At 41.3% G+C, this 22,675-nt stretch overlaps 1 protein-coding gene across 1 annotated transcript; it reads left to right on the forward strand.

Annotated features, from left to right (window-relative positions):
- Positions 1-2,892: 2,892 nt before the first annotated feature.
- usp12b (ubiquitin specific peptidase 12b) lies at positions 2,893-21,489 on the forward strand. The gene is given in 9 exon segments (NM_001113166.1): positions 2,893-2,944; positions 9,591-9,671; positions 13,293-13,506; positions 14,533-14,759; positions 15,603-15,679; positions 16,739-16,822; positions 19,340-19,537; positions 20,480-20,558; positions 20,637-21,489. Coding segments are annotated over 9 exon segments (1,110 nt in total). The 5' UTR covers positions 2,893-2,896; the 3' UTR covers positions 20,739-21,489.
- The last annotated feature ends 1,186 nt before the right edge of the window (positions 21,490-22,675 follow it).

Below are 22,675 nucleotides of genomic sequence, written 5' to 3' on the forward strand. Positions count from 1 at the left end.
ACAGAGTTTTGCAGCTGCTGTATTCTTTTACAAGAATTGCTGCTATTTCACCAACCAGTTTTAACTGATGCCAATGTTATTAATAGAAAAGGATAAGAGGGGAAAATGTATTTTTCCAGAAAAGGTGTCAACCCTTGATCTCCAAAGCAGTGCGGTAAATCTGGCTTATTTATCTGTTCCCGGGCCAACAATTGTGTAACATGGGGGCCTATACAGAACAGTCACCATGGTCTGAGGACATATTCTACTTGATTAAACTGATTTCTGAGAAAAGCCCAATCTTGTATCAGGAAGGTGGTTGTTTGGACTCATACATGGTATGATTGGCCACCAGTTTAGCCAAGATGCAGCTTATGTCTAACTATGTACAGACTCCTTAAGAACTAACACCTGGCATCACTTGCATAAAACTGTTCTAAGAGACACTGCTTATAGATACAAGCAGTCATGATTGTGAGGGATTCACAAACCTATTCTAATATCCAACTCTCTCATAACTAATATATCTCAGCTAAACCCACACATTCAGGAACAGGCTACTCAGGAGCTCACAGACATAGGAAAAGGCAAATGGGTTAAGCTAAACTTTTTTCTTTTCAGTTTGGGAAATTGTTCAAGCTTCAGTGGTTTAATCCGAGTCCTTCTGAGACGCCCTACTAGAGGGAGACAGAGAACAATAGGAACAAACCAAGGAGCAGCCTGCCCAGAAACATTAGTCTTTTCACACATGGCCCGGAGATTCTGAAGTCATTTTTCTTTAATTCCCACTTTCAAGGCAAATTCCATCACTGGCATACTAATGTGCACTTGTACGGGTGCTGCTCTGGTTTCACTTGCGGAATATAGGAGAAATGTGCTTGTATGAGATCTGTTGATACCCAGAACAGCTCCACAGCCATGCTGCACAGTGATAAAGGGGCAGGCAGGCAGGCCTCACTACACAGCAGGAGGGCTGCAGGCTTGGCATCTCTATTGAACATGTGTTCCCAATAAAGTCTACATGTCATGTTCACTAAAACCAACAGGTAGATTAGTAATTTGCCATTTGTGAAAATCAGGGAAACAAAGTTAAAATGTAATTTTTTCCCCCCAAAGTTTTACACTCACAGAGAGCTGCTGACATGCTCAGCACATCAGTGCATATGGAAAATACATTGACCAATACTCCATAATAGAAAAAAAAATACTTTATTCCACCATCCTACTGTGATTCCACAGCAGCAAAGAAATGTATTGTTGTTTTTATTACGGAGTGCTGCTCCACGTACCTTCTAAATGCACTGGGAGATACCGATCACACAGTGAGTGTGGGCTCATCTGCAAACTGAACTTAACTCAGTGAAAAACATTCCATTTAATTAAGAAAGTTACATTTATTGTTGTTTTTGTGTTTTAACCTAACATCGCTGCTATTAAATAATCAATGTTGTACTGTATATAGTACCAAATCTATAAATATCACCATATTGAGCTGTGGGGACGATATATCGATGACGTCAGTATGGTATGGAGTGGATCTGATGTATTAGGTCCTCCCCTTATTTAAAATTTTGTATGGATTTTAGTTGGGATATGATTAATTTCCTAGATCTTAAAATCAATATTATAGATGGTAAAATCTTTACTTCTACTTATCCTAGTCTTTTTTCTCTACATACTATACTCTATCCTTCCATCTATCAAGCTTCCTTGTTCCCATACAGAAATAGGGAATGACCATGAAATAGGCTAAATAGTTAGAAGCAAGAGGGCCCACTAGGAGTTTTCCTGGTATCCTGGTAGGCCAGTCCAACACTGTCTGCCCTGCCTCTATGCCTAAGGCAGGCAATATATGATTGATAGCTAAGATTTTTAAATGCCTTTATAATGGGTATGGATGTGTTAAAAAATGAACTTGGATTTCATGTTTAATTTCATTTTTTTTTAATTATTATACTTTTATTATGCGGTTTTTCATGTCTGGATGACAGGTCCCCTTCCAGGCACTGTTCATTGGGCTCCACTAAGCAGCTGCTATGTGCAGAGGGGAATTCTCTTCAGCGTATTTCTAGAAAGGGGATGCATAATTGGGCTGGTGTGTATTGTAAGGTACATGCACAGTAACTGGGGGTGCTTTGTATTGTAAGGTAAGGTGGTGTATGTTTGGGTAACATGTATTTTTAAGCCAATATGTATTCAGTAGCTATTAAAGTGTGTATTGTAATGCAAGGGGGTACAGTTGTAAAGTAGGCAGACCCTGAGCCACCCATAGTTTCAATACATTTATGATAATGTCTAATTCCTAAATTCATTCTCTTGAATCCATATGTGCCTTGCACTGGATTAGAAAACAAAAAAGAGAGGGTTTTGGTGCACCTTGCACCCACATTAATTAAACTATGTAAATGAAGGGGTAGCCAGGGGTTTCTGCATGAGCCCCCACCCTGCCCCTCAGGAATACATGGGGGGGGGGGGGGCAGAGGTCTTTTGCTCTTAAACACCTCTGCCTATGGAGCATAGTGCAGGGCCCTATAGAAGTGCAAAAAACTTGGTGCTTTACTCCTTTTTTTGCACTGAACTTTAAAGTCAGCCCTAGTGTGTATTGTAATGCAGGATTGGATTAGTAACTGTGAAATAGTATTAGGTAAGTGAGTGTCATTTAACACATCATAGTTAGCTAATTGCTATTATTCGGGCTACCTCAGAGCAGTATTATTTTAACAGCTCCACTCACTGTCTGTCACGTTTCTGTGCCCGGAACCATAATAGCGCGGCCCCTTCCTCTTCCTTCCATGTTTCCGGCCGGGGAGTTCTCAGTGCTGCACCCAGACGGGCGGATCGCTTTCCCGGCGACCCCGCTGCGGCTGTCACAGGCCGAGCTCCGGTTCATCATGGCTGCAGCGGCGGAGGAGAGCGGATGGACGTACTGATGACCGTCCGGAAGATCGCCTCGATCTGTACGATGGTGAGCGGGCCTTGGGGTGTGCATCCTCATTGGACCTAGGGAATAGATGGGAACCCCGGGGATCACTGAAGGGACAAGGCGGTGGCTTTTAGATGTCTGGGCTGGAGTGGGTGGGATAGACTGGCATGTGAGACAGTCACTGGCACAGCTCGTACCAGCGGGAATTGGGCTTGTGAGTGGGTCAGGGGGGGTCAGCGGCCTGTGTTTGTGCTGGAACTGGGGAAGAAAACCACGATTCACCCAGGGCCAGGAGAGTACTGCTAGAGGAGAGACTACTGGGGGCACTTATAGGGGAAGACGGGTTTAGAGACGGGGGGACCCCAGGATGAGGCAGGGAGGATGGAGAAGGGAGACTCCGGGATGAAGCAGAATAGGGCAGGGAATACAAACTCTGCTGGAGAATAGAGAGGGGCGACTTTGGGATGAGGCATCATGGTGCAGGGAGTGTAAACTCTGCAAGGAAGGTGGAGAGGGGAGACTCTGGAATGAGACAGGGTAGGACAGCCAATATAAACTCTGCATGGAGGATGGAGAGGGGAGACTCTGAGATGGGGGAGGAATAGGCAGAAAGGATGGAGAGGGGAGACTGGGGTGAGGTAGGATAGGGCAGGGAGTATATATTGTGGAGGGATGATGGAAAGGGGAGACTTGGAGATGAGGCAGAATAGAGCAGGCAATATAAACTCTGCAGGGAGGATGGAGAGGGGAGAATGAGATGATGGAGGATAGGGCAGATAGGATGGAGAGGACTGAGATGAGGGAGGACAGGCAGAGAGGACTGAGATGAGGGAGTATAGGCAGAGAGGATGGAGAGGGAAGATAGGGCAGAGAGTATGGAGGGGGGAGACTGGGAAGAGGCAGGATAGGGCAGGGATGATGAATAGGAAGACTGTGGGATAATGCAGTATAGGGCAGAGTTGATGGAGAGGGGAGACTCCGGGATGAGGCATGATAGGGCAGGGAGAATGGATAGGGAGACTCTGGGATTAGGTAGGATAGGGCAGGGAGGGTAGAGAGAGGAGACTGGGATGAGGCAGGATAGGGCAGGGAGGATGAATAGGGAGACTCTAGGATAGAGCAGGGAGGGTGGAGAGGGGAGACTGGAATGAGACTGGGACGAGGCAGGATAGGGCAGGGAGGATGGAGAGGGGTGATGCTAGGATGGGGTGGGAGAGGGGTATGCACCATATTCTATTCAGGATTTGCCCGAATTGAAGCCTTTTTTCATCAGGTTTCCGATTTGACTAATCCAAGTGTCTGTCTGGATTCACCTGAATTCAAACCCTAAAAACACATGGCTTTCAGTCACATTAATTATATTGCAAAAATTTTGCTAAAATATTTTATTAACCCTTCCTCACACTAATAAGCGGTTGGATTTAGTTTGGAATTTGGCGAATCCCAAAAAAAGTTGATTCAGTGCATACCTGCATGACATTACTATATGAGGCCAAAGGGCAAGTGCATCTATACAGGCTGTGGAATTCCGAGGTGACTTTTAATAGGTGGGGTACATGATTATGTTTCTGTGAGTCATGTGACAGATATTACATCACTAATCACATTTATAGGGGTATGTTTTTATAGGATATTCATGCAGTTTGTGTATGATTTATCTGTTATCCCCCTGCTACCATTTATGTGTTTATTATTTTTAGGCATGCTTTTTCAGAGATGACCAGAAGGGTGAATATTGTTGACTGTACACTTTGTTGGCTGTTGTTGGCTTTGAGTAAATTAAAACATTATGTAATCATGCAAACGGGGAGGTTAATGTAAATGCAGAGTTTGTCTGAAATTGTGCTTCTAAGCAACTTTCCAATCTGCATTAATTATAAATCTTTAATCATTTCAAAGTTATTGGAAATGTAATTGCTATTAAAAGATGTATCTGTCTGTCTCTTGCTATTCTCTGCTTTCTATATTGGTTCTGACTCTTGAACTAATGTAACAGTCGGCTAGCTGTCCTCCAGTGACCGCTCTATATCCCACATTGCAATTACATTTAAATATACTTTACAAATCATTGAAAATTTGTAATGAACTGTTTTTAATTTTACTCTTAGGATAACAAATGTTTTGTCAGTGTGACTACATACTCTAATATGCCTTACAGAATATTTACTCTTAACACGCCTGAGGAAGAGTGAGACATAGCTGCCTTTTGGCTAATGGCACAAGGGTCATTTACTCACCTGAGCTTAAGGATCTATTCATGATATACTGTATGCAGTATATAGAATATAAATATCTCAATATAAGGCTGATTGGTAATTCAGATATACATTACATGGTAGCTCCAAATTCAGTGCATTTAGCACAAAAATGTAATAATCTGCCCTATAGCATCAGATTATATTACAGGCCAGACTTGTTTTCTGCTTGATGATTTGCTGCTCAGAGCACCCTGAGCATTTGAGCGTCATCCAAAATGGCGACCCTCTGTGACAGATCAGAAGGCCTGGGTCATTACTGTTATAGAGATGCTGATCCTTTAGGTTGGTCCATTAAACTCCGTATATAACAAATGGCATTTCTAGCCATATTTTTGGCTAGAAGGTTTAGTTTTCCTTTAGAGCTTCAAAACCATGACAAAGCACCATATAAACTTCTGTTTGAGCTTGTCCCATGGGCAGCTTAGAAGGTTAGCATTGACTAAAAGAAAAACAGTAAAAAGGGCAGTTGGCATGGTAGCTGTATGACCTGGTGGTAATGAGAAGATGTAACTTAAATACTGTAAACTACAAAACTATATCCGGCACTAACCATTTTTGTAATGGTATATATATATATATATATTTGAATAAAAAGTCCAGGGAATCTGCTAGTTTTAAGCTGTAGCCCATCCAGCTGTTTAGCTGCACTTCTCAGGACCCAAATGACAGCCGGAGTGATGCCCCAGTAGTGGCAGATTTTGAGGTACCGTACTGAAATCCCTTTAGTGTGATGGTAAAGTCAAACAGCTAATAGGAATGTGCGTCATTGAATACCCTGGCAAGTAAATCATACTGTAAATTCCTGAACCCACCTTATAAGGTATGTGTATGTGTTTGCCATACAGACTAACCCTGTCTGCCATGCACAGCTGCGTTCAGCTTTATTGTCCCTAATACATTGTAATTATTGTTATATAGTGCAGTGCTGGAAAAAATATTCCAGGCCTTATGTAATACGTTGCCCGTATGCTGGATTTCACTTTTACATTTACAGTGCCAGCTGTAAAAGATCAAGACACAGAACATAACCCCCAATCCCCTAGAAAAGTCACAATCACTTAAAGGGCCAGTTAATTTTTTTTTTTTTTTTTTTAAATGCCTGAAGCACATATTCTACTTTTGGGCATTACAAAATTGTAGATATATACAACAAATTGGCACTGTCTGTGTTTTAACATTTTGCCTTTACTTTACATGGTGGAACTAGTTGTGCAGAGCTGTGCGTATTTAGTGCTGAAACAAAATCATTGTCTCAGATTTTGTCCCTGAGGAATATTATCAGACTCTTGTTTGTATACTCTGCTCTATTTTCCCTAAGTGACAGAGAGAGTTCAGTCTATTATAGATAGCAATACTTATAGTTCTGGGATGATTTTCTAGCCACCTTGTGCAACTATAACCTGCCACTTATCTCAGATGAGCTGAATATTGTATCAAGTTATTGCTATTATGTATATTATATAGCTCTTATTTTCCCATTATAAAGTCTTTGGGCATTATTATTTACCTTGTGACCCTAGTCTTTTCATATTATCTAGGAAATTGGATGGACAAAGTTGATCAGTGGAGGCCGCCTGCATTAGAAAGGCTTTATTTGCTAGCACTGGACTCGAGCATAGTTTCCTAGCAGTGATCAATGTTATAGAACTCATTAGTATTACATTAAATCAAGCTTGTATATACTGTACTGCCTTGCAACAGTGACATCTACTGGATACACACAGTAATATTTCCAGTTGCAAGTGGAGCAATGCAGAGTACAGGTATCGGATCCCTTATTCAGGAACCCGTTATCCAGAAAGTTCCGAATTATGGAAAGGTCATCTCCCATAGACTCCATTATAAGCAAATTATTCAAATTTTCAAAAATGATTTCCTTTTTCTCTGTAATTATAAAACAGAACTTTGTACTTGATACCTACTAAGATATAATTAATCCTTAGTGGAAGCAAAACAATCCTATTGGGGTTATTCAATATTTGAATGATTTTTAGCAGACTTAAGTTATGGAGATCCAAATAACAGAAAGATTCCTTATCCGGAAAACCCCAGGTCCCAAGCATTCTTTATAACAGGTCCCATACCTATACAAATGTATTATGACACCAGTACTAATTAATCAGTAGCTGTATTCAGGCACCTTGACCAATCAGTTTTTGTTATCCATTAAAAAAATTTTCTCCAGTGTCACAGGGTTGCTGGGGTTGGTTTTTACTTTCCCAACAGGAGCCACCTATCATATGGTTTCTTTTGCTTTACCGCTAAATAACAGATACACTAACCTTCTTTAAAGCTGCAGCTGGCTAGAATTTAAAATTGCATATACAGTTTGGTAGAATCATTTCAAGGCTTGGTATATAATGAGAGCAGCAGACACATCCCTATTCCAATGTTTATACTATCTGTGGTATAGATTATTCCATTGTTTGCACAAAGCACTCTCTCCACATTTGTTCCTGTCTATGGGCATTGTCTGTAATAACCCAGTGCCAGCTGAGTTTCCGTCCTGCTCAAGATCACAACGGTAATTTAGCAAAATGTGTCTGCGGAGCTTCCATGTATAAATATCTTATCTATATAAGCCTAAGAGCAATAATAAAAATAGGTTAATGCCACATATATATATATATATATATATATATATATATATATATATATATAATATGCATGCATGCATGCATGCACAGGTATGGGAATTTATTATGACTGCACATCTTATAGGTATACTTGATATTTTAGCACAACAGCATATTTACAATATAATTTATGTAAGAACAACCTCAAATAATGCTTGTATATATTGGTATTTTCTCTTGATGCGTGAACATCAGAGGCACATTAACAAATTTGTGAACTTCACTCTGATTTGGCTTTTTGAAAACTCTCCTCTCCTGTGATTGGTTATTTTTGTTCTAACTACTCTGTGGTATTCTATGTTACTTTACTCTTTGATTAAGAGCTCTAAGCATAAGAACGTATATATATTGGGGTGAATTGTTTTCAATTAAACATTTTTAAGTGCATCTTTCAAGTTGTCATGGTTCATATGTTGCCAATCTGCTAAATTTTAAGTTAAGTGTATTCTAACCATCCACAAGCTGAAAGTCTGCGGCATGTGCCCCTGTACCCCCCCCTCCCCCCCCACCATGAGTTCATCCCATTTTATTACTGGAGCCCTAATTGATGTGTATATGCTTTATAAATACATGTTAATAATTGCCAGAATCTTGGATGTCAAGTGTCAGGCAAGCTGAATATTACAGCTGCAATACTATCTATCAGTTCCATTAAGCAAAAAAAATCTGCCTTTTAAATATGAAGTATGTTAAATGGCTGGAAATCAAATTGCCTGCAATTCAGTTATTGGCTGCAGAATGGTGGCATTTGCTCAGATTGAGGACTCTCAGAGGATCTATTTTTATCCCCACTGAGCTCTCTTAGTGGGTGGAAATGTTTATAGAGAAGCCTATAGTTCTGCCATTACATCGCACACTAGCACACTTCTACTAAACAAATAGCTCATTATTTATTTGTCCTTTCTTTATTTAGTAAGCTCAGTGTTATGCATGGCAGTACTTTATTTGACTTGTACAAGTGTGGTTCTTCACCTGCAGCAAGGTCAGAACTGGCAATATTCGCCATTTTTATTTGTAAGTCTATTATTAAATCCAACTAGCATTGTTCCATCCAGTGTCGGACTAGCCTACCAGGAAAAGTCCCAGTGGGCCGTCTTGCTTTAGCCTATTTCATGGTCATTCCCTATTTCTGTATGGGAACATGGAACAATAGAGTATAGTATGTAGAGCAGGGATCCCCAACCTTTTATACCTGTGAGCCACATTCAAATGGATAAAGGGTTGGGGAGCAACACAACCATGAAAATTGTTCCTGATGGTGCAAATAAGAGCTATTATTGCCCATTTGGTAGCCCCTGTGTGGACTAGCAGCCTACAGAAGGCTTAGTTTTGCATTTTACTGGGTTTTTATGCAACCAAAATTTACCTCCAAGTCAAAAATTAAAAAATGAGCACTTGCTTTGAGGCCCCTGGGAGCAACATCGAAGGGGTTGGGGAGCAACAGGTTGCTCACGAGCCACTGGTAGGGGATTACTGATGTAGAGAAAAGAGACTAGGTTAATAAACAGTTTGAGGGAGGAGAGGAGGAATTAAAGTTGTGAGTGCGGGCCCATTGTCCAGGGTTTTCTGGTGGCTCCCTGCCATCTCAGTCCGACACTGGTTCCATCAACCGACCAATCCACGATCCAGTTTCCATGGGACAGTTCTGCTTTTTTGTGTTTGGGTCTTAGTGAGAGTATGGCTAAGGAATCCTGTCCCTCTTACACCTTCTCTTATATTGAGAACATTAGGAGTTAGGGTTTGTTTTCTATACAAACTCTCAGACCTTAACATCTGACTTTTCTCTTTCCCCAGGGCACCAATGCCTCAACATTGGAAAAAGAAATAGGCCCAGAGCAATTTCCTGTAAATGAACATTACTTCGGTTTGGTCAATGTAAGTATGGGCAGGTATTTCTTCTGTACCCTTTTCACCTATATGAGATCAAGGATGTCAGTGTTCCGTTTGTTAGTCTCCAGATATGTTGGCATACTGTACCCTTGGTTATGAGCACAGATTCCTGTTTTCAGACAGTACAGCTATAAGTTTGGTGAGATCTTTGTTGCACATTGGCAAAATCAACCCTGCCATTCCACCAATTGTCCCTCTGTTAAACATTCCCTGTCAAAAATGCATCTATTCAGTGTACCCACATTGTACAGCAAGTAAACTGTTTTCTCTGTAAGGTAGGAGATGTGAGTTCTGACCACAGTCAAAGGTGATAAACCCTAATATAAAGAATAAATTAACTTACTGAAGTTACTGGTGAAAAGTTGTGTCCTGTCATTTTTGAGTTTATGCCTCAGCTGGGACATTTCTTGATTTACCCAGTGATTAATAGAGGTAATAATAGTGATGCTTACAACTTTAAGGTACCTGGTTATGTTGGGTACCCCTTTGTACCAAGTATCAGTACTGCAAACAGAAAGGTTTAGCCTAAAATGTAGTATGTATTGACTGTGCTGCATATACTATCACACCTAAATTCAGTATTTGTAAGGCAAACCACCCCCTTATCTACTTATATGTCACTTATCCCCCTCAAAGGGGGATAACTGCAGGGTGGATACCTGGTCACAGCAACATGTACCTGTAGAGCAAGATGGTCTGTATTCATCTGGCACAGGTACAGTGCTTATGTGGTATCCTTGCAGTCACCATTATAGGAACCATCGTAAGAACCTGTGTTAAATGGCTGGCAGGTGTCTGGTAAAAAGAACTGAATCCTTTGCCCAAAAGTATACAAACATCTTTCTACTCTAGTCAGCTTTATTTAGCCACTTCTTCCATTATAACTTCTTGTCCTCGACAGGTTAGATAATCATTAAAGTATTGTTTGTTCCAGATGGCTAGGAAAAGAACACAAAGCTGAAAATGGAGAGTTTCTTTTGTTTTATTGCCATGTGGGTCTTATAGAGATTTTGGAAGCTTAGATGTATGTCAACGGATATATGTCAGTGAATATGAAATGAAGGACTCTATAGAGTTGTCTCTTTTGCAGATCCACTCTCTGTCACTATTTAAGCTGAATACACTTTCCATAATTGCTATACACGCAGGGGAAACCTTCAAACAGCCAATTAAGAAATTCAGTCTGATCTCTAGTTCCAGCCCCACACCAAGTCCTTTTGAGTGGCCTTTTCTCTTTATTAGTGGAAACCTTGGGGAAGGACAAACATATCACCCTCTGATATAAATAGAGACACTAAATATAAAATCGATGACACATAATCCCTGTTTATATATTGTGTCCTGGCATTATATAAAAATTTGGTGCTATAACACTGCTGCACAGCCTAATAGATACTGCATATAAACCACTGTATCATGTGTCAAATTATGTAGCAATAAAAAGAGGCACTGGAATCCTAAATACATCTTTGTTTGAATATAGCACAAAAAAAGTGATAAATGATTATTTTGACTTTACCCTTTTTACTTACCTATCCCTCACCCTGTCATCAGGAGAGTTCAAATAACAATAATATACTTAGTATCTTCTCCATTTCCCGCAGCTGCATCTTTGATTTACAGATAAGGAGGAGTTTATTATATAGGCTGTCTTAAGTATAAAATGGCTCAGGAGCTGGAAGCAGGGGTTAAAGTCAACAGCAGGATTATGTGTTGCCAACCAGCCCTTTCCCAGTACACCTCCAGGTCATATCTTGGTTCCACAGCAAAATGTCAGCACGTCTCGTCCTTAAATGTTCTTTGCACTCTGCTGATTCTGGTGTGTGAAACGGCAAATCTGTAATGTTTCTGAGAGAGGCCCAGAACGGCAGCCATTTTATCTGCATTATATTTAACACTTATATTTTATCACTTCTCTATATACAGGAGTATCACTTCTCTATATACAGGAGTTTATTAAAATACAATACTACTTCTCCTGTTCCTCTCTTTTTTAATATGTGTTTATCTTCATTAGATTCTTACACAACAGTGGGTTGTTTTTTTTATTCAAGCCTCCCTTAGGGGTCCTCAGTTGGCTCCAAACAAGGTTATAGATATCAGAAAACACTGAACTACCAGCCAGTCAGCCATAGTTCCAAGTACATCTTGTCCATCTTGGACAGCAAAGTAGTGTTAGACTCAAAATCTCATGCTAAATAATCTTCAATGTGGGCTTCCTAAAATATCTAGGGGAGCAAAAAAGGCCTCCTGCATTCCCATGGTTTGGGAACAAGAAATTGTAAGTGTTAAAGGGAACCTGTCACCCTAAAAAAATAATTTCAAGTTCTTTTCTATTGTGTTTGTCAAGCAAAATAAACTTTAATTACTCCATATATTAAAAATATAAGGCAAGCTTTCTGCCTGTGCTCATGCACTCATTATACAGTTAGATGGTGAGGAGGGAGGGGGTGCAGTGACATCTAGGAAGGGCTGAATGGAGGTAGGACGAAGGCATGGAGGTAGGGCAGGCAATATATGAATAACAACTAGGATTTTTTAATAGCTTTATAATGGGTATGGATGTGTTAATAAAATAAGAAAATTGGTTGCATTGGTTACAGCTCTTTCAAATGAAATATTTTATGTCTGGGTGACAGGTCCCCTTAAAGGGAAACGAAAGGTAAAGTCACTTGGGGGTGCCAAAATGTTAGGCACCCCCAAGTGACTTTAACCGCTTACCTCGTACCCCGGGCTGGTGCCCCTGTTGGGAGAAAACAGCACCAGCCCGGGGCACCTGGAGCGCAGCGCTTCCGTGTTCTGGCTTCCTCTTCCTGAATGCCAGCGGTGGGCGCATGCGCAGTAGAGTGAAAAGCCGACTTTAATGTTTAAGTTCGGCTTTTCTCTCTACTGCGCATGCGCGCGCAGCGAAACAAGAGGAAGGAAGCGCCGGCAGCTACCCCGGGCTGGTGCTGTTCCCTCCTCACAGGGGCACCAGCCCGGGGTAAAAGGTAGGTGGTCAAAGTCACTTGGGGGTGCCTAACATTTTGGCACCCCCAAGTGACTTTGACTTTCTTTTCCCTTTAAACAAAGAGCTACATGTGGTGTTGTCCAAACTATTGGAGTCAGGATCATAAAGTGACCTTTGCAGCTGTACAAGGTTCCACCATCTCTGAAAATAGCAGCAATTAGTAAACTCTTAATTGAGCTGACTTTATTTTTTTGTGTATATATTCAGTGAAGGTGTATCATGCTTACTGAATGATGGTGGGTGCTAAATTGCTGTGCTGGTTCAGTGAACCCATGACAATCATTGTGCTCAGTTCCTTGTCCAACTTTATTCATGAACTGGGCCAGTTAGCTGACATATTACAGGCTCAAGGCCCAATCATAAAAAACGTGAGACTCAGAAGTCTGTAGAGCCTATCAGCAGGCAGGGGGCTGTAAACATTACTTGGAGGGCTAGATATACCTTATATCCCACCCCCACTCCCCTATTGTACAGCCTTGAGTTAAATAATGGATTGCATGGGTCTGCATAGAGCAGCGCCAGTATATGGTGTTTATGATGGCGACTGGTTGGCAGAATAGTAAATTTTGGTACATCTCTTACATCTCTCCTTCTAGTTTGGAAACACCTGTTACTGTAACTCTGTTCTACAAGCACTTTATTTTTGTCGTCCGTTTCGGGAGAAAGTTTTGGCGTACAAGGTCCAGCCGCGGAAGAAGGAAAGCTTGCTCACGTGCCTGGCAGACCTCTTCAACAGTATTGCCACGCAAAAGAAGAAAGTGGGGGTCATTCCTCCCAAGAAATTTATCTCCAGGCTAAGAAAGGAAAATGGTATGCAGATTTACTTCATTTGCCTAAGCTATAGTGTACTAAGAGGAACAATTCTTGTTATTGAGATCATCTACACATTCTTTTCCTACATAATAGGGTTGGAACTGTTATACTGCTTACCCCTTCCATACATAGCTAGAACAGCTTTACATGCATGTGACTGCTAAATGTGTTGCTCTTTTTGAAATTATATAGAAGAACATACATGTCAAGCATTGGGCCAGCTGCCTCTTACATGCACATTTGTAATATACGTGTGTGTGCGTGAGAAACCCAAAGTGGTTAGCGGCTTTTTCCTGTCTGCATCCAGTATCCAACTTCTCTTGGAAACAATTTGGACCATGACTAATTATTGTTTAGATGGGGCTGAACTACATTTACCCCTCAAGAAAAGCTATATAAAAGATTTATTGTTTTTGGAACCTGCTGTGTGTCAGTAGAAGTAGTTTTATATGAAGCTTTCTTGCATAATTTGTTTTTGTGCCAATATTTAACCAGTTCATCTGATGCAGAGATCCCCAACCTTTAATATCCGTGAGCAACATTTAAATGGAAAAAGTGTTGGGGAGTAACACAAGCATGAAAAAGGTTCCTGGGAGTTCCAATACGAGCTCTAATTGGCAACTTAATAGCCCCTATGTGGACTGACAGCCTACAGAAGGCTCTGTTTGGCATTATACTTGGTTTTATGCAACCAAAACTTCCCTCCTAACCAGGAATTCAAAAATAAGCACCTGCTTTGAGGTCACAGGGAGCAACATCCAAGGGGTCGGTGAGCAACACGTTGCTCACGAGCCGCTGGTTGGGGAACGCTGATCTAATGTATGTGATTTGTGATATGTGATTTTAGAATGTAATGCTGTCCCCTTGTGGAGACTATAGACTTAGGTTTTTATTCTATAACTGGTTAAACACATATAACATATGTGAGTGTGTAATTCAGATACAGGAAACTGACAGTTCCTTTTTCTAGAATGCATCGGTACTAACAACTGCCCCATTTTGTCCCCCTCCACCACCTTATAGAACTTTTTGATAACTACATGCAACAGGATGCCCATGAATTTCTGAACTACCTTCTGAACACTATAGCTGATTTGCTGCTGGAGGAGAGGAAGCAGGAGAAGCAGAATGGCAAATTACAGAATGGGACCCTGGAGGCCCCAGAGCCTGAAAAGTCTGACCTCACCTGGGTACATGAGATCTTCCAAGGAACACTAACCAATGAAACCCGATGTCTTAACTGTGAAGCTGTGAGTGCCACTATAGCTGGTGGGGTGGTTTGTGCTATGAGTGCAAAATGTTTTCATTTCTCTGTTCTATTTGGACCCCCACCTACTAAACCAAGTTTGTAGTTTCTTGTCATCCTTAAGATGGCAACACACAGGCAGATTTCAGCTACCAATTCAGGTCTTTCAGACGGATTTTGGTGATAGCCAAATCAGTCTGAATGACCCGATTCTGCACCCCCGGCGGGCCTACCCGACCAACATCTGACCTAAAATTGGCCAGCTCTTGATGGGGCAGATTTGATTTTCCATCAGATTGAGGGCCGCATTGGCTCGTTGATGTTGGCCATAGGGCCAAATGACTGAATTATCCCAATATTGCCCACCTCGGGAAAAGATACACTTGTTTGGCTCTATGACTACAGGGCAGTGTTGCACATTGTTGGTCTGGTCTAACAGGATTATGGATTTGATGTATCTCTAGTCTCCCTGACAAGTGTTTATATATAAGTGGTACAGTTGGGAGCCATGGGAAACCTGGAAGTGTCATGGCATTAGATTAGCCGGCCCTAGCCTGTAACCAACCTTAATAGCAAAAATGTAAGAGTGTAACTACAGATAACTCTTTGTATCCCAATTATGGCACCATTATAGCCTAGACTTGTGGTAAGGTGATATCACTTTAATTATTCAATGTGGGGAATTAAATCACCCTTTACATCTAAGTGTTATTTGTGTGACAGCAGCTGAGCCATACACCCTTCTAAAGATAAAGCTCAGCTCAGCTAAACCACTAAACAACCGCAGGTTTCATCTACTTAATGTAAATGTCATGCTGATATTTGTGGTTTTTGTGCTCTTCTCAAGGTTAGTAGCAAAGATGAAGACTTCCTGGATCTCTCTGTAGATGTGGAACAGAACACTTCTATTACACATTGCTTAAGGTATGTCACATGTTGCCACTAGTTTCTGTTATGGGAAAACATGTTTTTTTCAAAACGCATCAGTTAATAGAGCTTCTCCATTCTTTTAAAAGCACAAACAGATTTTTTTATATTTAATTTTGAAATTTCGCATGGGGCTAGCCATATTCTTCTGTTCATTTCCCCCAGGGTGCCACAACCATGCGACCTGTGCTCTGATAAACTTCAGTCACACTTTACTGCTGAGCTGCAAGTTGGAGTGATATCACCCCCTCCCAGCAGCCAATCAGCAGAACAATGGGAATGTAGCAAGATAGCAGCTCCCAGTCAGAATCAGAATAGCACTCAATAGTAAGAAATACAAGTCCGGCTTGGGACTCCTCCAGTTTCATGGGAGTAGGAGAAACAATAGTTAACCTGAAAGCAGTTCTAATGTGGCGCTTTCTGAAAGCTCAGACTCAGGCACAATGCACTGAGATGGTGCCTACACACCAATATTACAGCTAAAGAAATACATTTGTTGGTTCATGAATAAAATTTTAAATGGTAGATTGTTATTTGCTATATAAACAGTGTAATTTAGAAATACAAAGTACACCATAAAAATCATGACAGTATCCCTTTAAGTAGCACATAGTGAATATTACCATATCTAAATGATAATTGCACATATGGTAAATCATAAAACACAATATGTCATGTGCATAAAGCCCTCAGATACAGTCATGAATGAAGGTATTGTAGAATATAAACTGTAACATGCAAATGCATTGGGAATTCCACATAATATGGGCTGTATGCCATCTGCAGGCAAATTCACATACCTAGGAGCAAGCAGTGCAGTAACCCATAGACACCAGGCAGACGTTGTCTCTCATTATTCTGACTGCACCAGACTGATAAGCTAATTAGATGCTATGGGTTATTGCAGCATGGCCAATTTTCTTCTGTTTTGTTTTGTTTTTTTCCCCTCATTTTTTGAGTCTTTGATAATTAACGGCAGGAGGAGACCAGTTAAAAGACGAATGTCACTTTGAAATGAACTGTTTCTGTTATGTTCTGTATGTTCTGTTTGTACAGGGGGTTCAGCAACACAGAAACACTATGCAGTGAATATAAATATTATTGTGAGCAGTGTCGTAGCAAACAGGAAGCACAGAAAAGGTGAGTCTGAAGCATGCCGCCATGTGATCAGTAAGCTAATGTCTGCTTCTTGCCGCAAATGAAATTGTATTTGTTTATAATGCTGGAAGAAAAACTTGAAATCCCAACATATGGCTTCTCAGAGGGATTCAATGAATTATTGGTAAAACTAGCCCCACTAAAAAGGTCTGCGAGGGGGGTGTTGTGCCCACAATGGTGACCTATTTAGACACACGAGCCTTGTGAGCACTGTGTGCCGACAGTCCCTCTCTCATCTCTCCTGGCTTCACATGCTGTCCCAACTTGTGATGAACCCCTCGCACCTCTGGAAACACCGAACGTTAACTTAAAATGGGCAAGCGCTCACAGTGAGCAGGTTCACAACCTGCAGCCCGGCTGAAAAGGTTTGCAAACTCTCCCACCCAGACCCCACTGAAAAAGAGCTCCTGCCAGTCCTCCACATAGCCAACCTTGTGGGACCTATTGGAGGCAGTAAAAGAAAGCAGGACACCAACCACCTTGCAGTGTAAAGGGATAAAGGTGGATCTTTCTTTCCTTTTCAATACCCTTTGCTGCAGAAACCAGGATCTCAGCCCTGCAAGACTCAGTCAGTCCTCTGCATAATGAAATGCCATCAGTGCAGCAACAAATTCAAGCGTTATTGAAAAAAACTGAGGACACTGTGCTGTGAGCAGCCAGACTTAAAGGCCCGCTTCTTTAAAGTGGTGCTGCAATATCCTACCGTTAACACCCCCACGCTGATGACTGGCTTACTAGACGAGGACATCCGCTCCCCCTCCAACAGTAAGGGTAATGCCACCCAATAGACACCAAGGACATGGTAAGGATCCTGCCAGCCAGAGTCTCCATTTCACATTACTAACTTTTGTTGGAGCAAGTAGACATCCCTGTCATATACAGCACAACCACCTGTTCCACGGCCCCATAACTTGGCTATGAACAACCTGTTTACCCTGAGGAGTAGGGACCAAACAACCGCCCCCTTGATCCCACCTACACCAGGCCGTCCATGCCAGCCACTACTCCTGGCAGGCCTAGGGATCTTTATAGACATCACAAAGACCGAGCGATTAGTACCATGGGTCACTGACTGAAACAGCTCCTCTGCCTCCATAGTGTAACATAGGCCTGACCCACATGGTATCCTGTGTGATTTTAAATTCTGCAGCCTTGCCCCATCAAGACCAATCTAGGGGCCCCAACTCCAAAACTATATACTGCATGCATAGATCAAGGCTTTGCTCAACGCACAACAAACTATTACATATCCCAACAAAGAATAAACACCTCATACACAATATCCATTTGGGAGGATAACTCTCCCACACAGTGAGACTTTCTGACTTGGCCCAGACTGGGGGGGTCATAAAGCTTGCAGACTTGGTCCACGGTGCACAGTTCCCTACCCACCAAGAGTTGCCCCAACTTTGGTCTCCCTAGTCCTAGAGGAAACACTTGACTGGCCCATCTCCAGGATCTATGTACACCTCTTGGAAGCCAATTTCAAGCCTTTTGAGCATGCCTACCATCTGTGGACCAACTCAATTCCCAGTCTGTCCTCAGACCAATGGGAAAAGGATACAAACGGTATCTACAACTTTCTTATTTCCCTACCGGACAAAATAATTCAGTATAAGTTTCTGCACCAACTTATATATTACACCTCTCAAGCTTAATAGGTTTGATAGAGGGCAGAATGATTGTTGCCCAAGGTGTTAAACCCCTAAAGCTGACTCTCCCCAAGCTTGGAGCTGTCTTCCTATCACTCAGTTCTGGGTTGCACTGATGGACATCCTGGCAACAGAGGTAGCCTTACCTAAAGCGATGGACCCAGCAATTTGTCTCCTAGACACGGTGGATGACCTCCTTCCTACTAATGCAGCCAGGACAAGGTTTAGGTGCCTCACACAGTTATAGTGAGGTGGATGGGCATTAAACATATGAAAATTCGGGGGCCTACAGGAAATTCGTTCTGGGGGACATGGTGTGACTTAAGTATGGGGCTTTAAGGCCACCAGACCAGCTATCCACTTATTATACATGTGTTTCTATGCAACAGAGCTTTTTTTATAATGTTCAGCTTTAAAGCCGGTCATACACTAAAAGATCTGCTCAGAACCTTTACCCTATTTGGCTGCCAACACAGTGGGCAAGACAGAATAATCTGACCAGCCAGATATCTCTTTAGCAGGTCTTGAGGGAGAGCCCTATTTACTGGCCAATAAGAAACCTACTCTGAATAGACAATTTTACTGCTTTTGTTGGCCCTTGCATGGCCACCTTTTCTGTATGTGTAGATTATGTATCGTATTGAGTACAGTTTTTTTTGTCAGTGACCACAGACCAAAGGACAGAGCTGTCTTTCACTTGCACAGAAATATATTGGTAATCATTAGAGCACTTATTTATCTTTATTGTTATTCCCTTTATTTTCATACATGATTTCCCAAGTGTTTGGCTCATAGTCATTCTGTTGTAGGCGCAGATGACTAACTTTTTCTTTTGATTTCTTTTTAGAATGAGAGTAAAGAAGTTGCCTATGATTCTCGCTCTGCACTTAAAAAGGTTTAAATACATGGACCAGCTGCATCGATATACCAAACTGTCCTACCGAGTGGTGTTTCCGTTGGAGCTGCGACTCTTCAACACCTCAGGGGACGCTACCAACCCAGACAGAATGTATGATCTTGTGGCAGTGGTAGTTCACTGTGGAAGGTATGTGTGGTGTCTCCTCTAACAAGAGAACACCCTAACAAAAGTTGGCAGTGCATGCATTCTGTAATTCATCTGCACAGTATGGAAGCTGGTAGGGCTACCATAAAGCTATATGGTAAAAATGTTGCTAAACCTCTGCTCAAATGAGTTTACCATGTTTTATTCTAAAGCCATGTGAGCCATATATAATATTATCAATTGATCAATTAAACAGTCCTTCAGAAAATGCACCATGTGCACCATGTCCCTCTTATATGCATAGTAAATAAATTATGTGTAGCTTTCATTACTTAAAGGAACAGTCACACCAAAAAGTGTTTTAAATGGGTGGTTCACCTTTTAGTTAACTTTTAGTTTGTTATAGAATGGCCAATTCTGACTCTTTGCAACTTTCAAATGGGGGTCACTGATCCCAGCAGCTAAAATGTTATTGTTGTTGTTACTTTTTATTACTTTTCTTTCTATTTAGGTCCCTCTCAAGTCCCTCATTCAAACCAATGCTTGGTCACTAAGGTAATTTGGACCCTAGCAATCAGATAACTGTTAAATTCCAAACTGGAGGGCTGCTGAACAAAAAGTGAAATAATTACAAAACCACAAATAATAAAAAATGCAGACCAATTGCAAATTGTCTCAGAATATAACCACATCATACCAAAAGTTAACTCAAAGGTGAACAACCCCTTTAAAGTAATTTATAATGTACTGTTGCCCCACACTGGTAAAAGGTGTGTGTGTTTGCCTTAGAAACAGTTTATATAAACAAAGTTATTTTGTAGCCATTCAAATTGAAATAGGGATAAATGGCACATAGTACATAGCAGATAAGCTCTGTAAAACACCAAATTTTGAGATTCATAGCATATGGTTAACAGATAAAAGTCTTGTTTGTGTGAATAAAAAGTGTTTTGTTAACTTTGACCCTGCATTTTCCCCCCACAGTGGACCAAATCGCGGACACTACATTACCATTGTAAAAAGCCATGGATTCTGGTTGCTGTTTGACGATGATATTGTGGAGGTTGGTTTCCCTGATGCTACTTTTCATACTTCCACAGTACCATGGAAACCAGAGTAATAATCCTCTCTTACTTTTCAGAAAATCGATGCGCAAGCCATTGAGGAATTCTACGGCTTAACATCTGACATTTCCAAAAACTCAGAGTCCGGCTATATCCTGTTCTATCAATCTAGAGACTGAGGCCCTGGCTGATAATGAGACGCATAGAAAGCATATAGTCCTGAAACAGGAATGTAATGAATGGGTTAGATATCAAGGGAGCAAAGACGTGAGAAGAACATGAAGATTCCAGTAACTGTCTGTAATTATGGCCGCAGGGTGATCCTAAATCGTCCGCTAATCCAGGCTGCCAAGAGAAGCTTGGAAATGCTCCTCTGAATTTTATTTTAACCCCTTCTTGAGCCGGATTCTCAGAAAATAGAAGGATTAAACTTTCTGTGTCCCAACATAACGTCAATTTGGCATCGGGAGGCCAGAGGTAGAAGTTCGATTGGACACCAGACGGATTCTGGGAATTTGATCTGTGCAGACTCAGGCTAATAAAACAGCACTTTGGAGAATTCCAAATCATGGTGCTCAAGGAATCTACAATTAAAGAGTTTATTGTTTGGTTATGTGATATTCACACACTTTCATTTGTTTGAATCATCTTCAATCATTTCCACCTTACTCTACTTTGCTGTAGCACCCCTCACAGAGGAAGAGAGGCTGCTGCTGCTGCTGCACATGTACATTGCTTTGGATACCTTTCATGACTTTATTTTCCAAATTTCTAGCACCTTTAAATGTAATTTGAAGCATCCCCATTGGGATAATGATTGTACTTAGAAAGCTTTGGTCCCTATTAATCATCTGTGAATGAGAATGGGGGATTACAGGAGGCACCTGGGTGCTTTGTCCTTTAGCTCATTAAAGTGATATTGACACCAAAGGAGATTTGACATACCCGTGGTTCTTTACTGTAAGATGTGGCGGTGTTTACACATAAGAAATTGTCATGCCTGCCTATCAAAGCAGCTGTGCTTACTTTGTGAGCTGTGTCAGCTAACCATTTGCCCCTTGTCACATGTCTGTGGCTTGTACATGACAGACAGGCGGCATTTCAGTGTTAATAGACTACTGCCTCCTGTCTGTTAGACCTTTGTGCTACCTGCTGGCAGGGCATAGGTAAGTAAACCCTGCCCCCTAGTACCTGGCATAGCTCTCAAATCCAATGTAGCCACGTGCTACAGATATATAACTGGCTGTGCTGGCAGGCAGGAGTATTTTTCAAAATAAAGAAAAATTAATGACTTCAGGCACTGTAAATAATATATCTAACAAAGCAATTATCCACACTTACATTACAAGAATATGGATATATCCAGGGTAGGGTGAGAACCTTGCCTCAGATGGCAGGGAGTGGCCAGTTACCAGGGGCGGCTAAAAGCCTCCTCTGGTAACTTTAAGAGCCAAATGTAAAGTTTTTTAAAGTGATGCCACTCCCTCTGGACCTGCTTTGAGACTAAAGTTGTAAGCACAGAGTGGGAGAAGGGGGGGCATTGGGGCTGCTGACTCAGGCAGGGCTGGATATATCCCATGGAAGCTTTTTTTGCTCTTAATAGGAGTTCAATATTACAAATTTCTTTTATTATGATGTAGAATAGGGTTCTCCACCAGTGGTCCAGAATTTGGTCTCTAGGGGGTTGATATGACCCCAGCTTGTTCATTGATTTGTTTGTATAACACCATCGTTTGCCCTTTATTATTTGGTATGTAAGGTTATCAGGCCACTGCATGGAAACTGTTGAATTACATTGTTACATACACTGACAATCTAAGATATTTAGCACTTGATCTTCATTGGGTTTTTTTATTTTTTGTTAATTATTCAGCTTTTTTTTTTGTTCTGCAGCTCCCCCCCCTGATGCTAGGGAAACAAAGTTCAGAATGAAGTGTGACCAGCGCAGGTCTGAATAGAAAGGTCAATGATAATATATGCAAATCAAGTTTGACAGTCAGGTATGTGACAGTTCACTTTGGAGTGAGGCAACATAGAAAGTGAAATAGAAAAGTAAATAATGAAGATTAATTGCTTAGATGTCTTGTGTCTGTAAAGTACTCAGTGTTAATATAAA

This window comes from Xenopus tropicalis, chromosome 8, assembly GCF_000004195.4.
Source record: "Xenopus tropicalis strain Nigerian chromosome 8, UCB_Xtro_10.0, whole genome shotgun sequence".
Taxonomy (NCBI): Eukaryota; Metazoa; Chordata; class Amphibia; order Anura; family Pipidae; genus Xenopus; species Xenopus tropicalis.